The 22,990-nt window shown below is 42.3% G+C and overlaps 1 protein-coding gene across 2 annotated transcripts in view; it reads right to left on the bottom strand.

The window, feature by feature from the left end:
* The window catches only part of bcl11ba (BCL11 transcription factor B a), a 53,352-nt gene that overhangs the window by 16,626 nt on the left and 13,736 nt on the right, over positions 1 to 22,990 (bottom strand). For both annotated transcript variants that reach the window (XM_058399214.1, XM_058399215.1), the window contains exon 2: positions 20,010 to 20,405. In XM_058399214.1, the coding sequence (XP_058255197.1) occupies positions 20,010 to 20,405 (396 nt within the window). The remainder of the gene's footprint in view (positions 1 to 20,009; positions 20,406 to 22,990) is intronic.

Consider the following 22,990-nt stretch of genomic DNA (forward strand, 5'->3'; position numbering starts at 1 on the left):
ATTTCGCTTTCAAGTTCCCGGGTAGACTCTTTGGTCTGAAATTGTCATACGGCATAGCTAGCCTTCGGAGCGAGCTCTCCCGGAAATCAGCCACCTCTCTTTGCACTCTGATTGCTTTGCTGATTCCTCTGTGCAGTCGCGGTAAAGCGGCTCTTGCTTCAGAGTTAAAAAATAAATAAATAAATAAATGAGGTTCTCAGTCGAGGCTGGGCAACCTTATTTACCCCAGCAGTCAGCTTGAAAGTCTAGGCGGTTTTCAGGAGATATAAAAGAGAGAGAGAGAGAGAGATACAGGTTTATATACAGCACAGAATAAAGAAAAGAGTCCAGTCATCCTATAAATCTGCAGACTTCTCATCCAGTCTCCGGGTGGTATTATTACCGCTGAAGCACTCTTCATTACTATCAAACAGAGAGCAGAGGGGGAAAAAAAGGTGGTCTGGAGAAAACACGGCACAGAACAAGAGCCAGCTCCACCAGCAGGCCTCGATGTTTGTCATCTTATTGGCGCCTGTCCTTCTGAATTGATCCCAAGGACTTAAGGGAGGGGAAAGTGTCAACGTGTGTGTGTGTAAGTGTGTGTGTGTGTGTGAGTGTGTATGGGACAAGGCTTGGTCCGTGCGTTCTGGCCCTGGTTTGTGTGTTTATACTGTGGAGACAGAGCGAGCCGTGCGGGCTGTGGCCTGGAAGAGCAGATCCAGACCAGATGAGGGTTAAAGCGAGGAACCAGAGACTCGGGGGTGGGGAAGGGGGGCACCTCTGCTCTGAACGGCCCTTATAAGGCTTTGATTGCACGCAAACCGCGTCTGAGACGAGGGACAGCTGAAGCTGTTGGACAACGAGCTACATGAAGTACTCACACTTCACCCAAAAACCAAAAAAAACTAATAAGGTGCTTCCCATCACCAACCATGCCAGAGTGTGAAAGGCCCTTATTTAACAGGCACCTGTAAAGTGAAATCAGGCGTACAAAACACTAATAACGCTGCCAGCCTCTGTGCCCGGGCCGGAAATATAATTACAGATGACAATTACAAAATTTATTTTTCTTTGGTCCTAAACACGTTTAAGACAAAAAAATTCACCTGTGATCTTTAGGAGCAAAGAAAACGGCGATTCAGCAAGCTAGACAAAACTTCGTGGGGGGGCTATGTAGCTGTAATTAGCAAACAAAACAAGGAAGATTTTTGTGCTTCGGAAAAAGAAAAAGGCGCAGGGGTCAGGCCTACCTGATAGAATCATCTCAGCCTGGTTACTATTCTGCTAGACAGAATAATAACTGCAATCGCAGCTCACAGTCTCTATAAACAAAGCCCTCTATTTGTCAGGATAAAGAAAACATTTCTTCGCGGGGTGATTATGACAGAAGGCTTAAGCTAACCTTCGGTGGCATCGACGTTAACGTAACGGGGGCGATGATCAAACAATGCTCGCGAAAACGATCCCTGCGCAGTATAAGACTTCGGCCATTTTCTCTCAGGCAATCAAAAAGGAACGATTTCAAAAGCGATAAAGAAGATTACAAGAGCATGCCGCTCTACTTCTGTTTAATTCTCATGCGAAGAGGGGGAAAAAACGGGCTGGAGAAAAAGGGAAGCTTGAACACAAAAAAAAAGAAAAAGTGCAGCAGAAAGCAGCGCTGGAAAAAGCATGTCAGAAGCTGTAAACGGAGGAGAGGGTGGTGGTGGTAGTGGGGGGTATGGCATTCACACAGTACGCCTGTCTCCAGTCTAACTGAAACCAGGCTCTCTTCTATAACCAGTCCAATCTGTTTTCATTTGCAAGAAACAGAGCTCTTCTACCAGCACCCCTCCTCCTCTTCCTCCTCCTCCTCCTCGTTCTCCTCCTTCTTGTTCTCCACTCCAAACCCCTATATTCAGGGGCCTAAAAACTTCACTTCACTTGCTTTGTCTGCTATAGGGAAGCCGGCAAAGCTGCACGACTTTTACACTTGGTGTGTGACTCTGGTTATGGAGAGAACTCTAATATTAATATGGGAAGATGAAGAAGCATTCGAATTGACTACGGTCACTTAGTGGAGCAGCCAAAAGTTTTTCCCCCCTGCAAATTCTGAAATGTTAAGTACAGTGTGGCATTAGCAAATTAATGAGTTTAAATATAGAGCGTGTGTGCTCACAAGGCATTGGGCATCAAGACAATGCAAAAGAACTGGAAAAACCTCACTGTCAAGAGACAGAAGTGTTTCCTGGCATTGCCTCACTGCAGAACGGACTTCACAAAATTGCATAAGCTATTCATCTCATTCGAGTGGGTTTACATCAGCGAGTGGACGCAGCCATGCGCCAGGGAGTTAAAAAGGCCTCTCTCCGTCTGATAGCCCTGCCTCTGAGCCATGGCAGTCTGCTCGAGCTTGGCAGAGCACACCGAGCATCCGAGAAGAACGTGACACACAAAGGACATTGTTTCAAATGATTCACTTTTCTTTAAAAAAAAAAAAACTCAACCGGAAATTAAACAGCGATCCAGACGGGTACAGACCGCCCCCCGTTCTGTCTCAAGGGTACGCTTGCATAAGTGTCGTCCATCACCCCCCAAGGTGGGTTATCGCTCCAAGCCAAGGTCTGTTCAAGCTTCAGATGAGTTCCTCTGAGGACTTTGTACAGACTGGAGGTCCTGGATGGAAGCAATGAGGGTCTGGGTGAGCGAATTAATTACACGTGCATTTTTGGATGGAGTATACCATAATGAGCCCCAGCTGCGCCAGGCATCCAACTCCCTTTAAATGTAACTATAAAAAGCTGGGCATTCAACATCCCCTTCACAAAGAGAAGTGGGCACCATAAAAGGTCCCTGTGATGTGTGCTCAGAAACATGGCACAGGAGACATGCCAGCAAAGAGGGCAAGGAGAATTTTTTTAGGTATTGTGACTTCCCCACGTCTAACCCTGTGTTCAAAAGATTCATCTGAAAAGTTAAAAGTTTCATACAGAACCGAGCTCACAGTATCTCGGTATCATGTAACCCAAGCGTTACTAAACCTTGTGCATTTTAGTGCTTTTCTTGCTCAAAAACGCCCACTACAACCCTGGAACGGTGGTTAATTAGCTCAGGAGGCTAATCAGATGTCTCGGGAGCAGGAAAAACTTTAAAACATGCAGGACAGGGGGTAGTCTGGGAGCCTGTGGCTAAACCTATGGAATCCGTCGCTTCTCAGTATGGTGTAACCCATGAAAGATTAGCTTTTTTACTATGATTTTAGTCCTTCAGTTTTTTTCTCAAAAATGTACCAACTCTTTGTCTGATGGAAATGCTGAAATTCTTGATTCCATGGTCACATTGTGCATATAAGATCTGCAAGCTAGCTAAAGCTCTACTCTCAATCATTAGCTAGCTCAGATGTCCATATTCCCCAGTAGATTAGCGAAGTGTTCTCACTACCCAAAACTTGCTCAAAAGTGCTCAATTAAATCCCACCCGTCAAGCCAACTTTTTCAGATCAAGGTAAGCATTGGTCTTGTTACCAAGTTAGCATCTTAGCACTGGAGAGCAGTATATGAGAGGCATTGTTGTTCTAATAAGATCTGTTTCCATTATGATTTTATGATATTATGATACAGAGTACGAGAAAGTAGTGCAGAAAGTAATATCCCACCATCCCTCAACCACTAACTCTTGATTTTGCCGACAGCCATCATATTCATTTCACACCTCTGGCGCTAACAAGGTTGATTGGTATCGCTATCGTCTGATGACGTAGCTCGCACTGCTCCTCTCCATTGCTGTGCCACTGATTAGCTTTAATGACGCTCATTTGGCCCTGGGAATCTTACCTGATTTCTGGGCTCGTGAGAGGGATGCCGTGTTCAGATAACCGGCTGAATTAGAAAGAGAGGAGAAAGAGTGCGAGATGGAGAAACCGAGAGATGGCTCTGAAGCTCCAAATTAGACTTGGGTGATGTATCAGCCTCCATTTCTTATGCTCTCACTTTCCGACTAGGCAGATGGCCAAAGCCGTGCCAGGGGCGAAAGTCCGAACGGTGTCCTTTTCAAAAAATAAATAAATAAATAAAAGGACTCCACCAACTGTAGATGGAGCGCGAGCTCTAGCCAAAACCCTGCAGACCTTGCAGAGAGAAAATCACATATTAAACATCTGTAAATGATAGAAAAACAAATACAGCGGATTAAGAGCACGCACAACCTAATCCAGCCCTCAGTAACATCCTAGCGCCACTGTGGCTTGAAATGAAAACGAACGACAGAAAGCAGGGGAAACAAAGAGTCAGTGCCAGATACATTAATACCTCCGACACCCAGTCAGTCCTCTCCATTCAGCCAATTCCGTCGGATTAAGCGACAGGTTGCTACGGTGGCTTTGAGAGCGCCAAATAGTGATTTATTCTTCTAGTTTCTGATCAGAGGGATGTCTGTTGAGGCACCGTGGCTCCTTTTGGCTGTAATCCAGCATTGTTTACAGCTAAAAAGCCCTCTAGCTATCAAACAAATTAGCTTGCCAGTGGTCCTTCCAACAGGTTGCAACAAAGGACCATTTTTGTTGTGATGCGCAACTGATTTCTTATGTAATAGCCGAAAGTCTAATTTGATTGATTTTTAGACACTAAAAATCCTCAAGTGGTTTTCTGCACAGCCTCATCACACCGATCAATAGCTCCAGTGAACTACACTGATTGTGTTTGTTGGGGGTGAATAATTTGACGTGTTTGGCGAGTCCGTGCCGATGTTTCGAGTAAGCGCACTAAAGACCAAAACCCACGAGGAGAAACTCAATCTGCTTTTTACTGCTTTTCCGCAATTTACTTCGCTACCACCCAGACTGCTCTGCATACCCGGTAAATAGAAAAAACATCTCCGCAGTCACTGACACGTCGCCCCATGATGGGAGGAACATTAAACGCTGCGTGTTCAGAACCAAAACGAGGCCTCGGAGGATGGCGAGATGGGGAAATGGCTTGGAAACAATCTCAGCCTCTCGACGTAGATAAAAAAGCGGACCAGAGACGGAGGGCAGAAAAACGGGGTTAAACCGGAGACGTCTCGAGGAATGATCAAGCGGTGCCAGCTAGCGATCCTGCTCTTCAGCATGAGCTTTGATACAACGTGTTCTCCAAACTCCACAGGCATGAGCAATTAGTGCCAGAGAAGCATGATTACAGGGCTGCTACACACACACACACACACACATATATATACACAAGGCCTGGAGTTCTCAGCATTTTCGAAGTGACAGACCCAGAGAGAGAGAAAGAGGGAGGCAGTGACCACAGAGGACAAATATCAATATTGCCGGCAGAGTCTGGGGCTTGTGCAGAAGCCGTTAGCATGTGAAATTGGGAAGCCTTAAGCCCCCCTAAACAAGAGGATCAACCCACATTTCGTCAGGCTGCGTCGCCCTCCAGCACCCTCCGAAAATCTCCCTGCTCTCTCGCCACACTTTCCACCTTCCTCAATGACAAACAAACCCTCGTCGCTTGTAATTGGGCTTTAATTCTTCAACCCACCTCTCCTGAATCATTCCAACTCTGCATCCTAATCCTCAGAGCTAACACAGTGAAAAATTAGTTCGAGTTAATAGCGGCGATGCTTCCTACTTAAACTGTCGGCAACACTCCTTCGCAAGGAAACGCTCTGGGCTTTAGAGGCTCCATTAGCCGGTTAAGGTTTAAATCTGGGAGCTGGACTAATTCCTTGAGCCACGCTGTGTCAAAAGCCCAGGGGAGCCAGGAGAGCATGTTAGCGGTGAGGAGGAACTTCGCGCTAACCTGCTAATCCCATCCTGTCCACTGCTTTCTACACGCACGTCATTGTCCGCGGCCGTGATCCGCTCTCTCGCCAAAGCTGCTTTAGAGCGAGGTATCGAAGGCCTGGCGTCTAGACCCTGCTGGAAAGGGCTTACAAGTCCTCCTCCAGCCTTTTTCTCCCACGCTTTACAAATTCAAATCTCCATGCTTGCACGAGTAGCTCACTAAACAAACAGTGTCAGGGTGACGGAGCTACTGTATCAACATGCAAAGGAAGGTGCTGTGGCTCAGCCTTCACAACCAGTTACGCAAAGACGTCTTTTTGGCAGGATCGCAGAAAAAAAAAGAAACGATACGGACGTATGTCTGAATTCCTCAACCTTAAGAGGATTTAATAGCAGTGAATTAGCCACCTCGGATAATGTTTTTACGAAAGTGCAGCGGCGTTGACGGAGAGTGCCTGCTTCGCTCCACGCGTCTGCTGACAATAAGAAAAAAAAAGTGTGGAGGAGACGAACATGATGAGCACAAGGGCAGAAGCCACCAGCGCAAGCAGAGAGCTTTGCTTGTGTTCACAACCCAAATCGGCGACAAGTTTATTCCCTGCCTTGTGGTGGAGAGAGACCAAAACGCCGCCATGTCGCTACCGCAGAGTGGCACTGCGGCCGTTTGATGTCTTCATGTGGGACACGTTAATGCCTCGCCGCTGCTGAAAACTTTAACACGATAGATTTACAGCACTTTGAGCTTGTTCGATGTTGTGCAATAAATCATTAGTTTAGAAAAAAAACTATTATACACGGTGCTGCTGAATTCTCAATCCTGATTGGTCAGAAAATGATCATATTAAAAAACTTTTTTTTTTCCATATCTGTTGATTTTTTTTCCTGTAACATCCTGTCCTGAAGTGTTTCACATAATAATCACAAGCTGTCCATTGCTTCTCCTGGTGCTGTCAATCATCCGCTGTAAGCTCCTCCCTCCCCTTTTTGCCATGCAGCGACATCATGTTTATTTTCAACACAACAGACAATCAGCTGTAGATATCACACTGAAATATCCTGCTTCAGGACAGTCTCAGACATCATGTATGCACTTGTCCCACATACCTGTGTGTGTGTGTGTATACATATCTCCACTCCCGCATTACTTATTTTACTCGCTGTCATTTCCTCTTGAAAAATTAAACACAGTGTACAGTGCATTAATCCAAAGGGCACGTAGCTGAAACCTTTCTCTGACGGAGAAAAGCAAAGAAAAGCCGAGGCGAGGGGCAATGGCTCGTCCCCCTTACCCAAGATATGATACAAATTATCTGATACATCAGAAGATTTAAAGGTGACGTGTGGATTTCTCTGCAATCATCACAACACCGACAACACACGTGTCGGCTGTCCTGCACGCACTCGAGCACTCATGTGCTGCACGTCTGCGCGAGAAGGAAAGAAAAAAGAAAAAGAAAGATGGCTTTGTTTTGGACATGGCCCCAGACTATTCACGCCGCTCTAAAGTTCTGGGTTTAATTCTTAGACGAAACGAGGAGGAGACCTCTGGTTTGAGGGAAGAAGCAATACACACCACACACCTATTTAGCTTGTGCTAGAGTGTGGGCGCATAATCGGATACACACACACACACACACACATTGAGTGGTGTGTGATGCTTTTGCCAAACCACAAGTGAGGGGCCAAAATTCCATAGACGAACGCTTGAACTCAGCAGGGTCTCGACAAAAAGGGAGGGGGAAAAAGAGAGAGAGAGGCAGTGGAAAGCCAGCGTCACTTAAAGGTGTATAAAATTGACCCTGAATTAAGTTGAAGCGATCTCCTTCTCCGTACCCAAAGATCCACAGCCGTGTAGCGTAAAGAAACACGTAGGGAACGTTCCATGTTCAGGAAGAGCCAAAGTGGCACACAGGAGACAGGAAGAGAAGGACGAGTTGTTCTTTAAATAAATAAATAACGATAATAACAATAATAATAATAAATCTTTGGTTCGAATCCTGTCGTCCTATTTTCAGATCAACAGCGTACGCTATCGATTCTCCTTCCTGCCGTTCTTGAGGTTTTATTATATGCGATTCTTTTTCGCATTTCACTCCTTCATTCCATCAGTGTGTGTTTTTTTTCACACACACCAATTACAGAAAGAAAGAAAGAGAGAGAGAGAGAGAGAGAGAGAGGGTACAATAAAGCGACTTGCACAAGCAAAATGTGCCATCTTCTCTTTCTCTTTGCTACATCCGACGCCATCGCATCTCCTCCCGACCCCTCCTCTGTCGCTCCTCATAACTACACCCCCCCCCCCACACACACACACACTACCACCCTGCTCACACACACACACACACACCACCTCCACAACCAGCAGCGCCACCGCCACCAATCACAGCCCTGACGCCAGGACATCAATTCTCGCAAGTCTCCGAAAATTACCATGCATGAATGCAAAAAAGCCTGATCAGGAGTAATTAACACGGCTTCATATGCAAATTTTATTAATGCAGAACTACAAAGTCATTATGCAAATGCAACTTTCGTCAAGCCTCTTGACAAATATTCAGAGCTCCAGCCAGAGAACAGGTTTTCTCTCTCTCTCTCTCTCTCTCTCTCTCTGCGTTCTGTTTTCTCCACAGCGCTGCAAACGTACAACACAGAGTTTTGTTTTTTTTTTTTAAAAAAAAACAAAAAGAAAGAAAGAAAGAAAAAAAAAACCTCGAGCCCGTTCGCTCCATTCGGTTCCGTTCCCTTTTCCCGAACTTTAAATCGGAGCGTTCCGCCGACGACGGCCAAGCATCAGCAATTAAAAAGCTGGCTCTTGGTAATGACTGTTTGGCTTCGGAGCGAGGTAATGAACCTGTAATTCTAGGGGAAAAGTGGAGAGAGAGGAGGGGGGGCAGCTTGAAGATATGAATATGCATGAGGCTCCCTGCCTTTGATGATTAAAGAAAATTTTAATATTTAAATGAGCGCATGGAAAGTGATTAACCGAGGCAAGCGACGAGGCAAAAATCTGAGGAGGGGGAAAAATGGATTTGAAGATGCTAAGAAGTACACGGATGCAGCCTTCGCTTTTTTACGCTCCATTAGTGGCTAAAAGTATTTTGCCGATGTTGCTCTCTCTCTCTCTCTCTGTGTCTCTCTCTCTCTGTCTCTCTCTCTCTCTCTCACACACACACACACACACACTTCTCTCTCTGTCTCTCTTACACACGCTTACAAATTTCTGTCTGTCTGTCTGTTGCTCTCTCTCTCTCTCACTCTCTCTCGCTCTCTTACTCTTTACTCTCTCTCACACACACAAACACACACACATTTCTCTCTCTCTCTCTCTCACACACACACACACACACACAATTCTGTCTGTCCTTCCCTCTCTCTCTCACACACACACACACATTTCTGTGTCTCTCTCTCTCTCTCTCTCCCCTTCTCTCTCTCTCTCTGTCTCTCTCTCACACACACACACACACGCATTACTGTAATCTGTATGTCTGCCTGTTTGTCTGTCTGTCTGTCTGTCTGTCTCTCTCTCTCTCACAAACACACACATTTCTCTCTCTCTCTTTCTCCCCTTCTCTCTCTCTCTCACACACACACACACACATTTCTCTCTCTCTCTCTCTCTCTCTCTCTCTCTTTCTCCCCTTCTCTCTCTCTCTCTCTCTCTCTCTCTCTGTCTCTCACACACACACACATTTCTCTCTCTCTCTCTCTCTCTCTCTCTCTCTCTGTCTCCCCTTCTCTCTCTCTCTGTTTCTGCTGCTGGACAGAGTTCAGGAGGGAGGCGTGTGAAGTAGCCCAGAGTAAAAAGTGGCACATTGCTGCATTTCAGAGCTTAAGAACGCAGGAGGGAAGAAATGAAAGCATGTGGCGCTGAAGGTAACTTCTGTAGGCCATCGGAGCTCAGCAGGACAACGTCTCAGAGAGAGAGAGAGAGAGAGAGAGAGAGGGAGGAGGCTGGGAACCGATTAGCAAAAACAAGTTTACACGTACATCAGTAACATCTATTTTTTTCTATATCTCTCTCTCACACACACACACACAGCTGAAGTCGTACCAGTAAGTTATAAGTAATAAAGTCAACTAGCTCTTTTCTTTTCTGTAAGTGTGAGCTTCAGGATGCATGCTATTTAGCCTTAGCATATATTTGAGTCTCTTTACCTCAGATTTATTTCCACAACCGTCTGGATTCCACAAATAAATCAACCTCTTTTTCACCCTATCACATTCAAGTGTGCTAAAAAGCTTTTAGCTGCTGCGTTACATTGCTACGTCGACCGACACTCTGAGACCGACGCTAACTTATCGCAGCTTAACAACACGCCATCCATTGAGGAACACAGCTAAATCAAAGACCTAGCTATTTCGGGCTTTATCGCCATCTTTCAGCTAACAACAACAACGTGATCAATACTGACAGTGTAAGAAGTTTTTATCCTAACATGCTCTCTTAAAGAGAAACAAAAAAAATGGTCAGTTGACTTCCAAAGATTTTTTTTTCCTTACAGTTTCACCACAATCTCTCTCATTTTATTTTTTGTTAAATAGTTCATTAATTCTGTGATAACATGTAACTGGTGATATGTTCAGACTAGATTACCGTGAAAATTTTCAAGCCTTAACACTCCTAATGAAGCTTATCCGAATTTGTGTGTGTGTGTGTGTGTGTGTGTAGGTGGGTGGGTACTTGGAATGGAGGAGGGATGGGGTGGGGGTGTTGTAGGGGTTCCTGAACCTGTTCTTGAGTGTTTTAGGGTTTGAGATCGTCAAGGAGCAGGTGGTGAGAATTAAAGGAAAATTTTATTACATTGTACAAAAATCTCTTTGGACATCTTTTACAGAAAGAAAAAGAGAGAGAGAGAGAGAGAGAGAGAGAGAGAGAGAGAGAGAGAGAGAGAGAGGAAAGCGGGTAACTAGACAAAAGTGGGCAATTACCACTTCAAAACGCCTGCTTGGTCCCAGCTTTCCTGGCTTTATTGGAACAACAAAAAAACAAGAAGACTAGCAGGAATAATGTCTCGAAAAGAACATGTTAAATCAAACGCACATTCACCTCACCACACAATCTGCAGCCATTGATTCTGGCACGGCCTCGGCACCCGAGCCGTTTCCCCCCACCAAGCCTTTGTGAATTTTAATTGGGAAAAAAAGGCATGTGTGTCATATTACGGAAACATGTTTTCAATATCTCTCTCTCTCTTTCTCTCTCTCTCTCTCTCTCTCCGTGTTGCATCATTATTTATTGAAGAGCTCTCTCAGTGATCATGTCGAGCTCAGAGAGAGAGACACGGAGACACAGAGAGAGAAGGAGACGTGTGCCTTGATTGAGACATTGAGGCTTCAGATACATACTACACTACACAACACAACTATACTCAATACCCTACAATGCAATACATTATACTACACTATTCTACACAACACAACTATACTCAATACTCTACACTACACTATACTGCAGTACACTAAACTACACTACACTATACTGCACTACACAACACACAACACAGCTATAATCAATAACCTACAATGCAATACATTATACTACAGTACACTATAATTCACTACACTATACTACAATACATTACCCAACACTATACTACACTACACTATACTACAATACAATATACTACAGTACACTATAATACAATACAATTACACTATACTACACTACACTCTACTACAATACAATATACTACACTACACTCTACTACAATACAATATACTACACTACACTATACTACAATACATTACCCAACACTATACTACACTACACTCTACTACAATACAATATACTACAGTACACTATAATACAATACAATTACACTATACTACACTACACTATACTACAATACAATATACTACAGTACACTATAATACAATACAATTACACTATACTACACTACACTATACTACAATACAATATACTACAGTACACTATAATTCACTACACTCTACTACAATACATTACCCAACACTATACTACACTACACTATACTACAATACAATATACTACAGTACACTACACTACACTATACTACAATACATTACCCAACACTATACTACACTACACTATACTACAATACAATATACTACAGTACACTATAATACAATACAATTACACTATACTACACTACACTATACTACAATACAATATACTACACTACACTATACTACAATACAATATACTACAGTACACTATAATACAATACAATTACACTATACTACACTACACTATACTACAATACAATATACTACAGTACACTATAATACAATACAATTACACTATACTACACTACACTATACTACAATACAATATACTACACTACACTATACTACAATACAATATACTACAGTACACTATAATACAATACAATTACACTATACTACACTACACTATACTACAATACAATATACTACAGTACACTATAATACAATACAATTACACTATACTACACTACACTATACTACAATACAATATACTACACTACACTATACTACAATACAATATACTACAGTACACTATAATTCACTACACTATACTACAATACATTACCCAACACTATACTACACTACACTATACTACAATACAATATACTACAGTACACTATAATTCACTACACTATACTACAATACATTACCCAACACTATACTACACTACACTATACTACAATACAATATACTACAGTACACTATAATACAATACAATTACACTATACTACACTACACTATACTACAATACATTACCCAACACTATACTAAAATACACTATACTACAGTACACTACACTATACCACAATACATAACCCAACACTATACTACACTACACTATACTACAATACAATATACTACAGTACACTATAATACAATACAATTACACTATACTACACTACACTCTACTACAATACATTACCCAACACTATACTAAAATACACTATACTACAATACAATATACTACAGTACACTATAATACAATACAATTACACTATACTACACTACACTCTACTACAATACATTACCCAACACTATACTAAAATACACTATACTACAGTACACTACACTATACCACAATACATAACCCAACACTATACTACAATACAATATACTACACTACACTATACTACAATACAATATACTACATTTCATTACCCAACACTATACTACACTACACTATACTAAAATACATTACCCAACACTATACTACACTACACTATACTACAATACATAACCCAACACTATACTACAATACAATATACTACAGTACACTACACTACACTATACCACAATACATAACCCAACACTATACTACAATACAATATACTACAGTACACTACACTATACTACAATACAATATACTACATTTCATTACCCAACACTATACTACACTACACTATACTAAAATACATTACCCAACACTATACTACACTACACTATACTACAATACAATATACTACAGTACATTACCCAACACTATACTACACTACACTATACTAAAATACATTACCCAACACTATAATACACTACACTATACTACAATACAATATACTACACTATACTACACTACACTATACTACAATACAATATACTACATTTCATTACCCAACACTATACTACACTACACTATACTAAAATACATTACCCAACACTATACTACACTACACTATACTACAATACAATATACTACAGTACACTACACTACACTATACTACAATACATTACCCAACACTATACTACACTACACTATACTAAAATACATTACCCAACACTATACTACACTACACTATACTACAATACAATATACTACAGTACACTACACTACACTATACTACAATACATTACCCAACACTATACTACACTACACTATACTACAATACAATATACTACAGTACATTACCCAACACTATACTACATTACACTATACTAAAATACAATATACTACACTATACTACAATACATAACCCAACACTATACTACAATACAATATACTACAGTTCATTACCCAACACTATACTACACTACACTATACTATACTACACTCTACTGCAGTACACTAACCTAGACTACACTACAATAAAAAAAACGCTACCCTACACAACACCTTCAAATATTCATCAACAACATGAGGAACTGATTGTTTAGGCAGTTTGAATACAAACAAAACACAAAACCAACCCAAAGCAGTAAACACACCAAGTGTAGGGTTCATTCTGTCTAGCTAACATTCAAAGGATCATAAATGATGATGCTAGCCGACGAGATTAGCTGTTGCTAAAGCTGGGTTTTTTCTTTTCTTTTTTTTTGCTTCCTCTGTGAAATGAAACTGACGCTAATTTTTTAAGTTGATTTTTTTTTTTCTTCTACTATCACGAGTAAGAGTTTTACACTCGAGTCGAATCTTTTCTCCCGGGCGAGGAAACGTTCGATTCCGACGTTAGCCAGAGGATTTGTTCAGACCATGATCTCAAGTGAAGAGTTTCTGTACTTCTACCAATTCACTGTGAAAACGGTTTAAAGCAAAACAGGAAGTCCAAACAGATCTGCACACTCTCGCTTCCACTAAAACCTGACACGATTTCTCGCAAAGGTTTTTTACCAAAACCACACATTTTAGCAGGGCTTTGAATACGAAAACCTAATCATACCAAAAACCATTGATCTGAAACCTCTTCTATTATTTATTTACTTATTTTATTTTTTTAAAAAGGAAAAAAATAAAACAGGAAGAAGAAAAGGACGGATCTTGGTGACTCGGAAGTCAGATTATTTGCTCCAGGGGTTTATTAGAGCTAATTAATTATATTAGAAAACGCAGCTGAGGCCTGCACTCGAGCCTTAAAGGAGGGAAAAAAAGAAGGGATGTTTGTGTAGTAGTGAGTGTCTCATGAAATGAGAGGAAAAAAGGGAGAATGTGTGAAAGTGAGAAATTGCAGGAGTGACAGGAACAGGGCCTCATCTCACGAAAACTAAAAAAAAAAAAAACCTGTGGTCACAACACTGTGTGTGTGTGTGTGTGTGTGGTTGGGGTGGAAGGAGGGAGTGATTTCATTGCTAAAGTGTTTTTTAAAGTGTGTTTTCAGTAAAAAAAATTCTACACACATTCTAGCATCATTTTGACATGCAACTAAATATATATGATATATATATATAATATACATATATATGAAAGGAAAGGCTTTTAATTACACAACTGACTCGAGTAACACAAAGGCAAAAAATATGGCACAATCGTTAAAGATCTTTTCATGAGATTTGTATCAAGGATGCTTTAAAAAAAATACTAAAGACCCAGAAAGGACCTCGGGATAGAAGAGGGAAGATGTTTGTGTTTGTATTTATAATTAAAAGGTTTACACAAATTTTTATAGAAAAAAGAAAAGGACAGTATTTAAAGCTGTACTTAGCAATTTCGCTTGTAACCTAGCTATAAAAATCATAAAAATATTTATTATAAACATTAGACTCCCATAAGCATGAAAGCGGGCCTTTATGAACATAAAATAATTGACAGACTGACAGCTTGTTTTTTTTCCTTGTTGTTTACATCCAGACCAGAGCGTCTGCAATAAGAGGAGAATTTTTGTATAATTTAAAAATCACTGACCGCTCCTTTAACATCCTTTAATTTAACGCCGCTTGTTACTATGAGGGACATTATAAATGTACAGATTTATCCCTGGTGCTTAATCATGTATCATGATACTGTGATATTACTGACCCCTGTATGTCGTCCTGCTGAGCTTTTTCAGGGCCTGAAACATCCAGATTCTAATTTTAAAAACTTGATTTTAATATTTAAAGATTTATGTTTCAAATAGATCAGAATCTGTGCTGAGAGCAACACCTGCTACTATAAAATCAGCATCCAACAGCGACAATGCCACTCTTCTCTCACTTCTACACCAACATCAACACCTCTCGAGGCTTTTTCATCATTTTTTTTCCAACAAATTTACCAAAAAAACAATCCTGTTCACAGCCAAAAGACATTCATATCTGTAACTATATTAAAGTGGCAGTATGTCATTTTTATAGCGCTTTCATTAAGGACACGCTTTCCAGCTTTTCCCACAACCGATTCTCTCCCCCACGTTGTCAAAACATATGTTTACAGAGTTGACTTTTATGATAAAAAAAAAGCACCACAGAGCAGCTGTGTTGGATTTCTGGGCCAGAAAAATGTCAAGCAGTGGTGTAAGATGAAGAAACGAATCGTTCTGTTGCACGGACATGTTGTGAAAACACAGACTTCCTGAGGTGTCTTTCAAACGATGCAATTTGTACATCTATAGAAACAGGTTCGGAAGTTACAGACCGCACCTTTAATCCATGATACGCCATGATGGTATTAGCTGAAGTATGAACGGGATCTTAAACGAAAAGACACAAAATGAAAAAGGAAACAGAACTAGATTTTCAACCTCCATTTAGCGGAGACAGGCAAATCCCAACACACACACACACACACACACACACACGCTTTCATTTCTCATCCCCAGCAGCAACTCTTGTAGCCTCTGGCTATGCAAAATGTCATATTTCTATTTAATTAGCACTATTACCGATGATTACATTCTGCAGCTACGCAGCTATACGTTTGAGGAAGTGAGGAAGCGTGCCTCCTGATGATATTTATCCAAAACTCTCGAATGGCGTTGATTTATTTTCCTATGTTTTTTATCCTGAAGTGTGTTATTCCTCTGACACCACCGCTGTTTATCAAATCACGGCATCATTTTTTTAACCATTTCCTTAGAGCATGTGTAAACCATCTCTCTCTCCCTCTCTCTCTCTCTCTCTCTCTCTCTCTCACGATAAGACTAAAAAACCCACGTTACAGTTCTAGGAAATGAATCAACGTCCTCAGGTATAAAGGCGTGAGATTTGGTGATGTAGTTTGTGTTGTGATGAAACTAGATATAAAGGAACGTGAAGGATTAACGAAGTGCTGAAATGTAGCACTGCTCTTCCTGTGTGTGTGTGTGTGTGTGTGTGTGTGTGCAGACGATGTGACGTGATGCAGGTTGACGTGTGCGAATGAATCGGCGGAGTTTAAGGCCTGTCAGCGTGTCGGGGGCCAGACGGAGGAAGAAAAAGATCAAACTGCAGCTCTGGGGATGATGATAATGTTGTTCTGCTCAGAATTAGCTTTTTTGATTCTGACACACATACACACACACACACACACACACAGCACTCGTCCTCCTTGGATTCTCTCTCTCTCTCTCTCTCTCTCTCTCATTTTTCCATTTGAAGCTGACAGATGGATATATTAAAGAAAAAAAAAAGCAAATTCATGAAAAATGATCTGCGCTTTGAGAGTACGGGCGCCGCCGCTATGTTGTTGTTTTTTTTCTTCTTCTTCTTCTTCTTTCCTTTTTTTTTTTTTTTTCCCGAAACGGAGCCCGAGTGTTTTTCTGCGTGTCATTTTCTATTTCACGTGGAGAACAAATGGGAAGCGGAAAAGGTTTAGCATAAAAGAATACTTTAACCTGCTGGGAGGCAATTATGAACACAAGGCAGCGTGCACATGTTTAGCTGCACGCCCAGCTGACATTCAAGCTTCTTAATCATTTTCCGAGGACATTTCATCTCTGCCTTTATTCTCAGCCAGCTCCAGAATTCTCGCTCCTTCTCTTCCGACGCCGAGCTAATGAAAGGGCTAAAATTTACTCGTAGTCACCGCAATATGATTTACGCAGGCAAATGTTCATCTTTCATTCCAATAACCCATTATTCAAATGGTGAAGTTTAAACAAGATTAAAAATTATCCCTTATCCCCCCCCCCCCCTCGTCTTTCCTTTTTCTTTCTCTTCCCTTCTTCTTCCTCTCCGTTCGAACCGGAGCTTATTAAGAAAGCGGTTTAAAATAGAATTTGGCTTATTACGAGTAATTTAAAAGTAATTTTGAAAAATCCGGAAAGATTGAATGACTCGCCGTGACGGGTGGATATTGTATTAAATGCATATTCATATTTCTAGATCTCTCCACACACACACACACACACACACACACACACACATACACACTGATTTCAATTCTATAATTATAAAATGTGAAGATATCATTAGAATAAATTTGTTTCTCATATCCAGCGGGATAAACACATCTTCCTCCTCTACACGATTCCCTCACGATTCACTCGATTCCTCATTTGACTCCCAAGTTATCTCCACCTGAATCCTTTCACCCTTTGATTTGTTTTCGGATGATTCATTTATTTTCAAGTGACTCATTTCAGTTTTCGCTCCGTCCCTCACGTCGTCACTCATTGATTATTTCGTGTGAGTGAAAGTTTACACGTGACGAGTCTTTTTCATATATTTTTTTTTCTCAAAATGATTCGATTCATTCCAGATGATTCATTTGATTCTTCAAAAGATTTGTTTGTTTTGTTTTGACGTATTTATCCCATATGATTTCTTCTTCTTTGCACATAACGGCGTGGTATGACACACAAGTTTTTCACGTGTTATCACTCAATAGATGTTTGTATATATATATATATATATATATCCCTGATAAATATCACGTCACGTGAACATGAGTGAATACGAATAATCCCTTGATTCACGTGAGAAATCGTATACGACTTTTGTCACTCACATCTCAGGTTTTGACGATAAAGCCCGAGTGACGCCACATGCGTGCTATGTAGCATAGAGGCTTTGAAATGCGAAACCGTTCGCAATGAAATCTCCGCATCATCTTCCGTAATTAACGCCAACGGACGCTGTAAGGCGGCTCCGCGCCATGTGGGGTTCGGACTAAATTAGGTTCTTCCTGGTTATTAAGGGTGTATTTAAATGTGCGCCGTGGCATGGTGGCAGCGAGTAAATTGTCTTTGATGCCGCAGGAAACCTTCGCAAACAAGGAAGCTTTACAAAATATAATAAAAAAAAAGAAAGGGGGGAAAAAAAAGACGTTATTAAAACCGGAGCCCGTGTCATAAGCCGATCCAAGCGCTTTTCCCCCGCCAACTTTGTCCAACCCTGAATATTATTTTATGAGACCCATTTCCCATGATCCCTCTGGCTGCATCTTTGTGGAGGACTTGACTGCACTGTTTTGTAAGATAACTAAGTGGGGAGAGAGAGAGAGAGAGAGAGGTGTTAAATAGAATAAAGAAATAGAGAGAGACAAAGAAAGAAACAGAGAGTCAGTAAGGCACAGAGAGAGAAATCAAGAGACGGAGACAAAGAGAGAGAGAGAGAGAGAGAGAGAGAGAGAGAGTAAGAATGAGAGAGAGACAGAGAGCTCTCACCCTGCAGCTGGACTGAGCTAAACTGCCTCTTTACCCCAATTCAATAGCAAACTGGTTCTTTTAATCCTCCCTCTCTCCGTCTCTCTCTCTCTCCCCCTCTCTCTCTCTCTCTCTCTCTCTCTCTCTCATTTTGAGTATTTGAATTTTAATGAGTTTTTCACCTTTTTAAGCAGATGGCTCAGGCTGGATTTCTCCATGAAAGTGAGCGCCGAGTTCTCTGTCACGTTTTGCACAATTTGTTTCAACTACCAGAGTCCTTCAGGGGGTTTAGAAAAGGGGTGGTGGGGTTGTTGTGGTGTGTGTGTGTGTGTGTGTGGTGAGGACTGGTGGAGGGTTGGGGGGGTTCGAGTCCGTAATGTGATGTTTCACTCGGCGCAGCACAGGCTCCCCTAATGAAATCAGCTGAAGGAAAAACAATCTCTCTCGAGGCCTCGGAGATGAGCGGTATCACAATCACGACAGGATCCTGCAGAGGGAAATGAGTGCACTTCCCTTTGTCTAAAAATGCTCTGTGTGTGTGTGTGTGTGTGTGTGGGATTCATAGTGATAACCATTTTAATCCTTTTAAACTCTCATAACTACACAACTTTCCTCTACACGTCAATACCGGAATTTGATTGGTCAGTACCCTTGCAGCTCTGCAAACCGCATGCTTCTATAATTGTGTTCATGATCGCTTCTATCGTAACGGCTAATCCAGAGATACGCTGGACACTCCATGCAAATTCAGTGAAGAAGCAGGTTTATTTGACATCTTTGGAAGATGTCTCCAGATTCAGCACTTTGAGAGAGAGGCACGAGAAAGGGACTAACGGGTTAAAGACTCAATAGATATTTGATCTCACCACAGCCACTTGTTTTCTAGTTAATGGAGTAAAACAGTTCGTTCTGGTGTTTACCGAGTAAGACACGTCATTAGGGGACATGGTATTGAATCCGCCCCACGCTGAGACCCAGAAGCAGAAAGGTCGTGTTGTAGGCGTGAAAGGTTTGAGGTTAGTTTGTATGAAGACACCGACACTCACCTGCCAGGCCGCTCTCTTGCTTCGGGCAAATTCCTTTCAGAGGCGTCAGCAGCCTCTCGTCCTCGTCCTCGGGTGTCACCTGGATTCCGATTTCGACCGGTTCCTCCACCTTCCTCAGCTCGGCGCGCGGCGGCGAGGGGCTGCTGCGGTCCGCCATCTTGTCGTAGCAGCCGTGAGTGCCGGCGGGGCCGTGGCACTGCTTCTTCTTGTGCTCGATGAAGAGCAGGATGTGGCCCAGCGGGAAGGTCTCCTGGCACTGTCCACACGTCAGGAGGTCGTGGTCTCCGAGGCCCGGGGGCAGAGGGGCGACCAGGTTGGGGTCCAGAAGCATGTGGTGGGTGTGGTGGCCGGCGAGCTCGGCCAGCGACAGGTCTGCGTCCACATGCTCTGATTCGGCTGTGGAGACACACACACACGAGACACAACATTTCAGAGAGATACAGCAAAATAGTTCTCCCTAACTTCCTTGCCTCGTATCACTGACTTTTCACTGTTTTTTTTTTGCTTCGTTTCCAACTATCAAGTCCTGATTATTTGTCCTAGTCTGGTTTTCACACACTTCCTGTTTTCACGTTTTGTTCCCACTTGTTTAATGTCACCTCTCTGTTTTCTGACCCGCTTGTTGGATTCGTCCTAATAAAGTATATACACTTGCGTCCCGCTTCTGCAGTGTGGAATCTCCAGAGCGCGCTTGATATCTCGCGATGCCGTGCAGCAAGAAGGCATTTAAACCATGTACGGAACGCGCCATTTTGGATTCGGAGCAGATTTAAAACGTTTGGAGATAAGCGCGCTAGTTTCTCACCCCTGATTTTTATTTATTTATTTATTTTATTTTTTGGCAAATCATGCCAGAGCATCAATAAAACCCACGTTACGTGAAACCCGAGACATCATCAAAAAAAATGTTTTCTTTATTTTTGGATGATTCAGGGCAGCTTTTAGTCATTCGTCAGCTTGTTAAAAAAAAATGAAGGAAATGAAAGGCAAAGCCGGTTTTACAGTCGCGTCCCATGACAGTGTCTCTAAAGTCGGAGAGAATAAAAGAGACTCTCCACTTAATCATCACGCCGGCCACACACACAGCAGCGCTCTGCGGCATGTTCCATCCTGCTCGGGGCCAACTCCTGATAAACATCCATATGTGGGGCCGAGACCCGAGCGCACGGTGCTGTTATTAATACACAATGCGCCACTTGTGAGGCAGAGTGCGAGGAAAAGCAGGGCGCTATGATATGAGAGAGGGTGAGGGGGTGGAGTTAAACATGAAGCAACACAGATCTCAGATAAACCACAGCCGCTCCGGACACCTTCGACCTCCTCTATCACCCCCACACCGTTGGCGCCCGCACTCGTACCTTTGTAGCTGAGACTTCTGGGGTACATCGACACAGAGTCCTCGGCACTACACGTGACAGCTTCGGCTTGCGCTATGCTAATCATTAAGATCTAGACAAACACCTTTCTGGCTGCCACTTCACACTCCTCGGCTTCCTGTCACTGCTTTTGAGCTTAACGCTCTACGCTGCCGTGCTGCACCACACGTTTTTGGGCTCAAGCACTAGGGAAAAATAACACACACACACACCAACAACCGATACTATATTAACACCACGAGTTACGCAAGAGAATCTGAGAAGAGCTGCAAGCTGAGAAATTAGCAAACTGTCACCGAGTGACGGTCAGCACACGTTCTGGCTAAAATATCCCTGCGTTTACATTTTTTTTAAAGCAAGACACCTCAGTGAACACCCTGACCCGATGTGCTAGCATACAAATCACACCTCAATCCAGGTTTTTTTTTTTTGCTTCACACGTCACCTCACACACGTGATAAACACCGGGGGCCTGGCGCGACGCGACACGTGACGTGTCACACAGGTAGCCGTGTTTACATCTCCCGAAGGACTCGCTAATTTCAGATGATAAATTACGAGCAGACTGCGCATCCGTCCGCAATTCATCAGTGCGGCCAATTACTAGCGCAGACGGATTCGCAACGTCTGATTACAAAAGATGATCGAGTTTCCCGCGCAAATACGAATGAAATAACGACTAAAAGAAGAAAAAAAGCGCAGTAATTCCTGTTAATTCTTTTAGGGACTGCGGCGAGTCACGAGTCTGTGGCTCTTCTGACGTCAGGTGTGGATAATTATTAATATTTTACTTCATGGAACATGATTCTGATTTTATTTGGAATATTTCAGACTAGGAAAAGAAATTAATAACAAATTTTCCGTATGGAATTATTAGGAACAACCGTGACGCTACACGAGGAAGGGACGTATTCGCTCAGAACGCACCTGTGTGTGTGTGTGTGTTTCATGGTAACTTGCAGCACCAGCAAAGCAGAAGATAAGGCTTGGAAAGAAGAGCTGCGTCTCAGATCGGCATAGATAAATCTCCTGATCAAGTTTTCGCCCCCCACCCATGTGAGGCTGAGGGGAAAGGTGTTAGTTTGATGTGTCATAGGTCTGCTGAAGTGGAGCGAGAGAGAGAGAGAGAGAGAGAGAGAGAGAATATGTTTCTATCCATCTTTCTCTCCGTCTCTGTCCCTTCCATCACCCAGCAAGACTGAAAGAGTAAGAAAATATTTCAAATGTTTGCAGCTCAAATGATCTCTCTATTTCTCTCCGTCTGTTTGTTTCAGTCTCTCTGCGTCTCTCTCTCTTTCTCTCTGTCTCAATCTCTTTCTGTCCCTCTTTCTGTCTCTGTCACTCTCTCTTCCTATGTCTCATTCTCTCTCTCTCTCTCTCTCTCTCTCTCTCTCTCTCTCTGTCCCTGTCTCTGTCTCTGTCTTTCTTCCTATGTCTCTCTCTCTCTCTCTCACTCTCTCTTCCTATGTCTCTCTCTCTCACACACACACTCTCTCTCCCTCTCAACCATCAGAAGAGAACAAGTATGAAAAAAAATGAGTGCAGTGTCTGTACATATGTCTGTTTGTATGTCTCTTTTTCACTCTCTCTTTCGCTCTCTCTCTC

This window comes from Hemibagrus wyckioides, linkage group LG09 (genome assembly GCF_019097595.1).
Source record: "Hemibagrus wyckioides isolate EC202008001 linkage group LG09, SWU_Hwy_1.0, whole genome shotgun sequence".
Lineage (NCBI taxonomy): Eukaryota > Metazoa > Chordata > Actinopteri > Siluriformes > Bagridae > Hemibagrus > Hemibagrus wyckioides.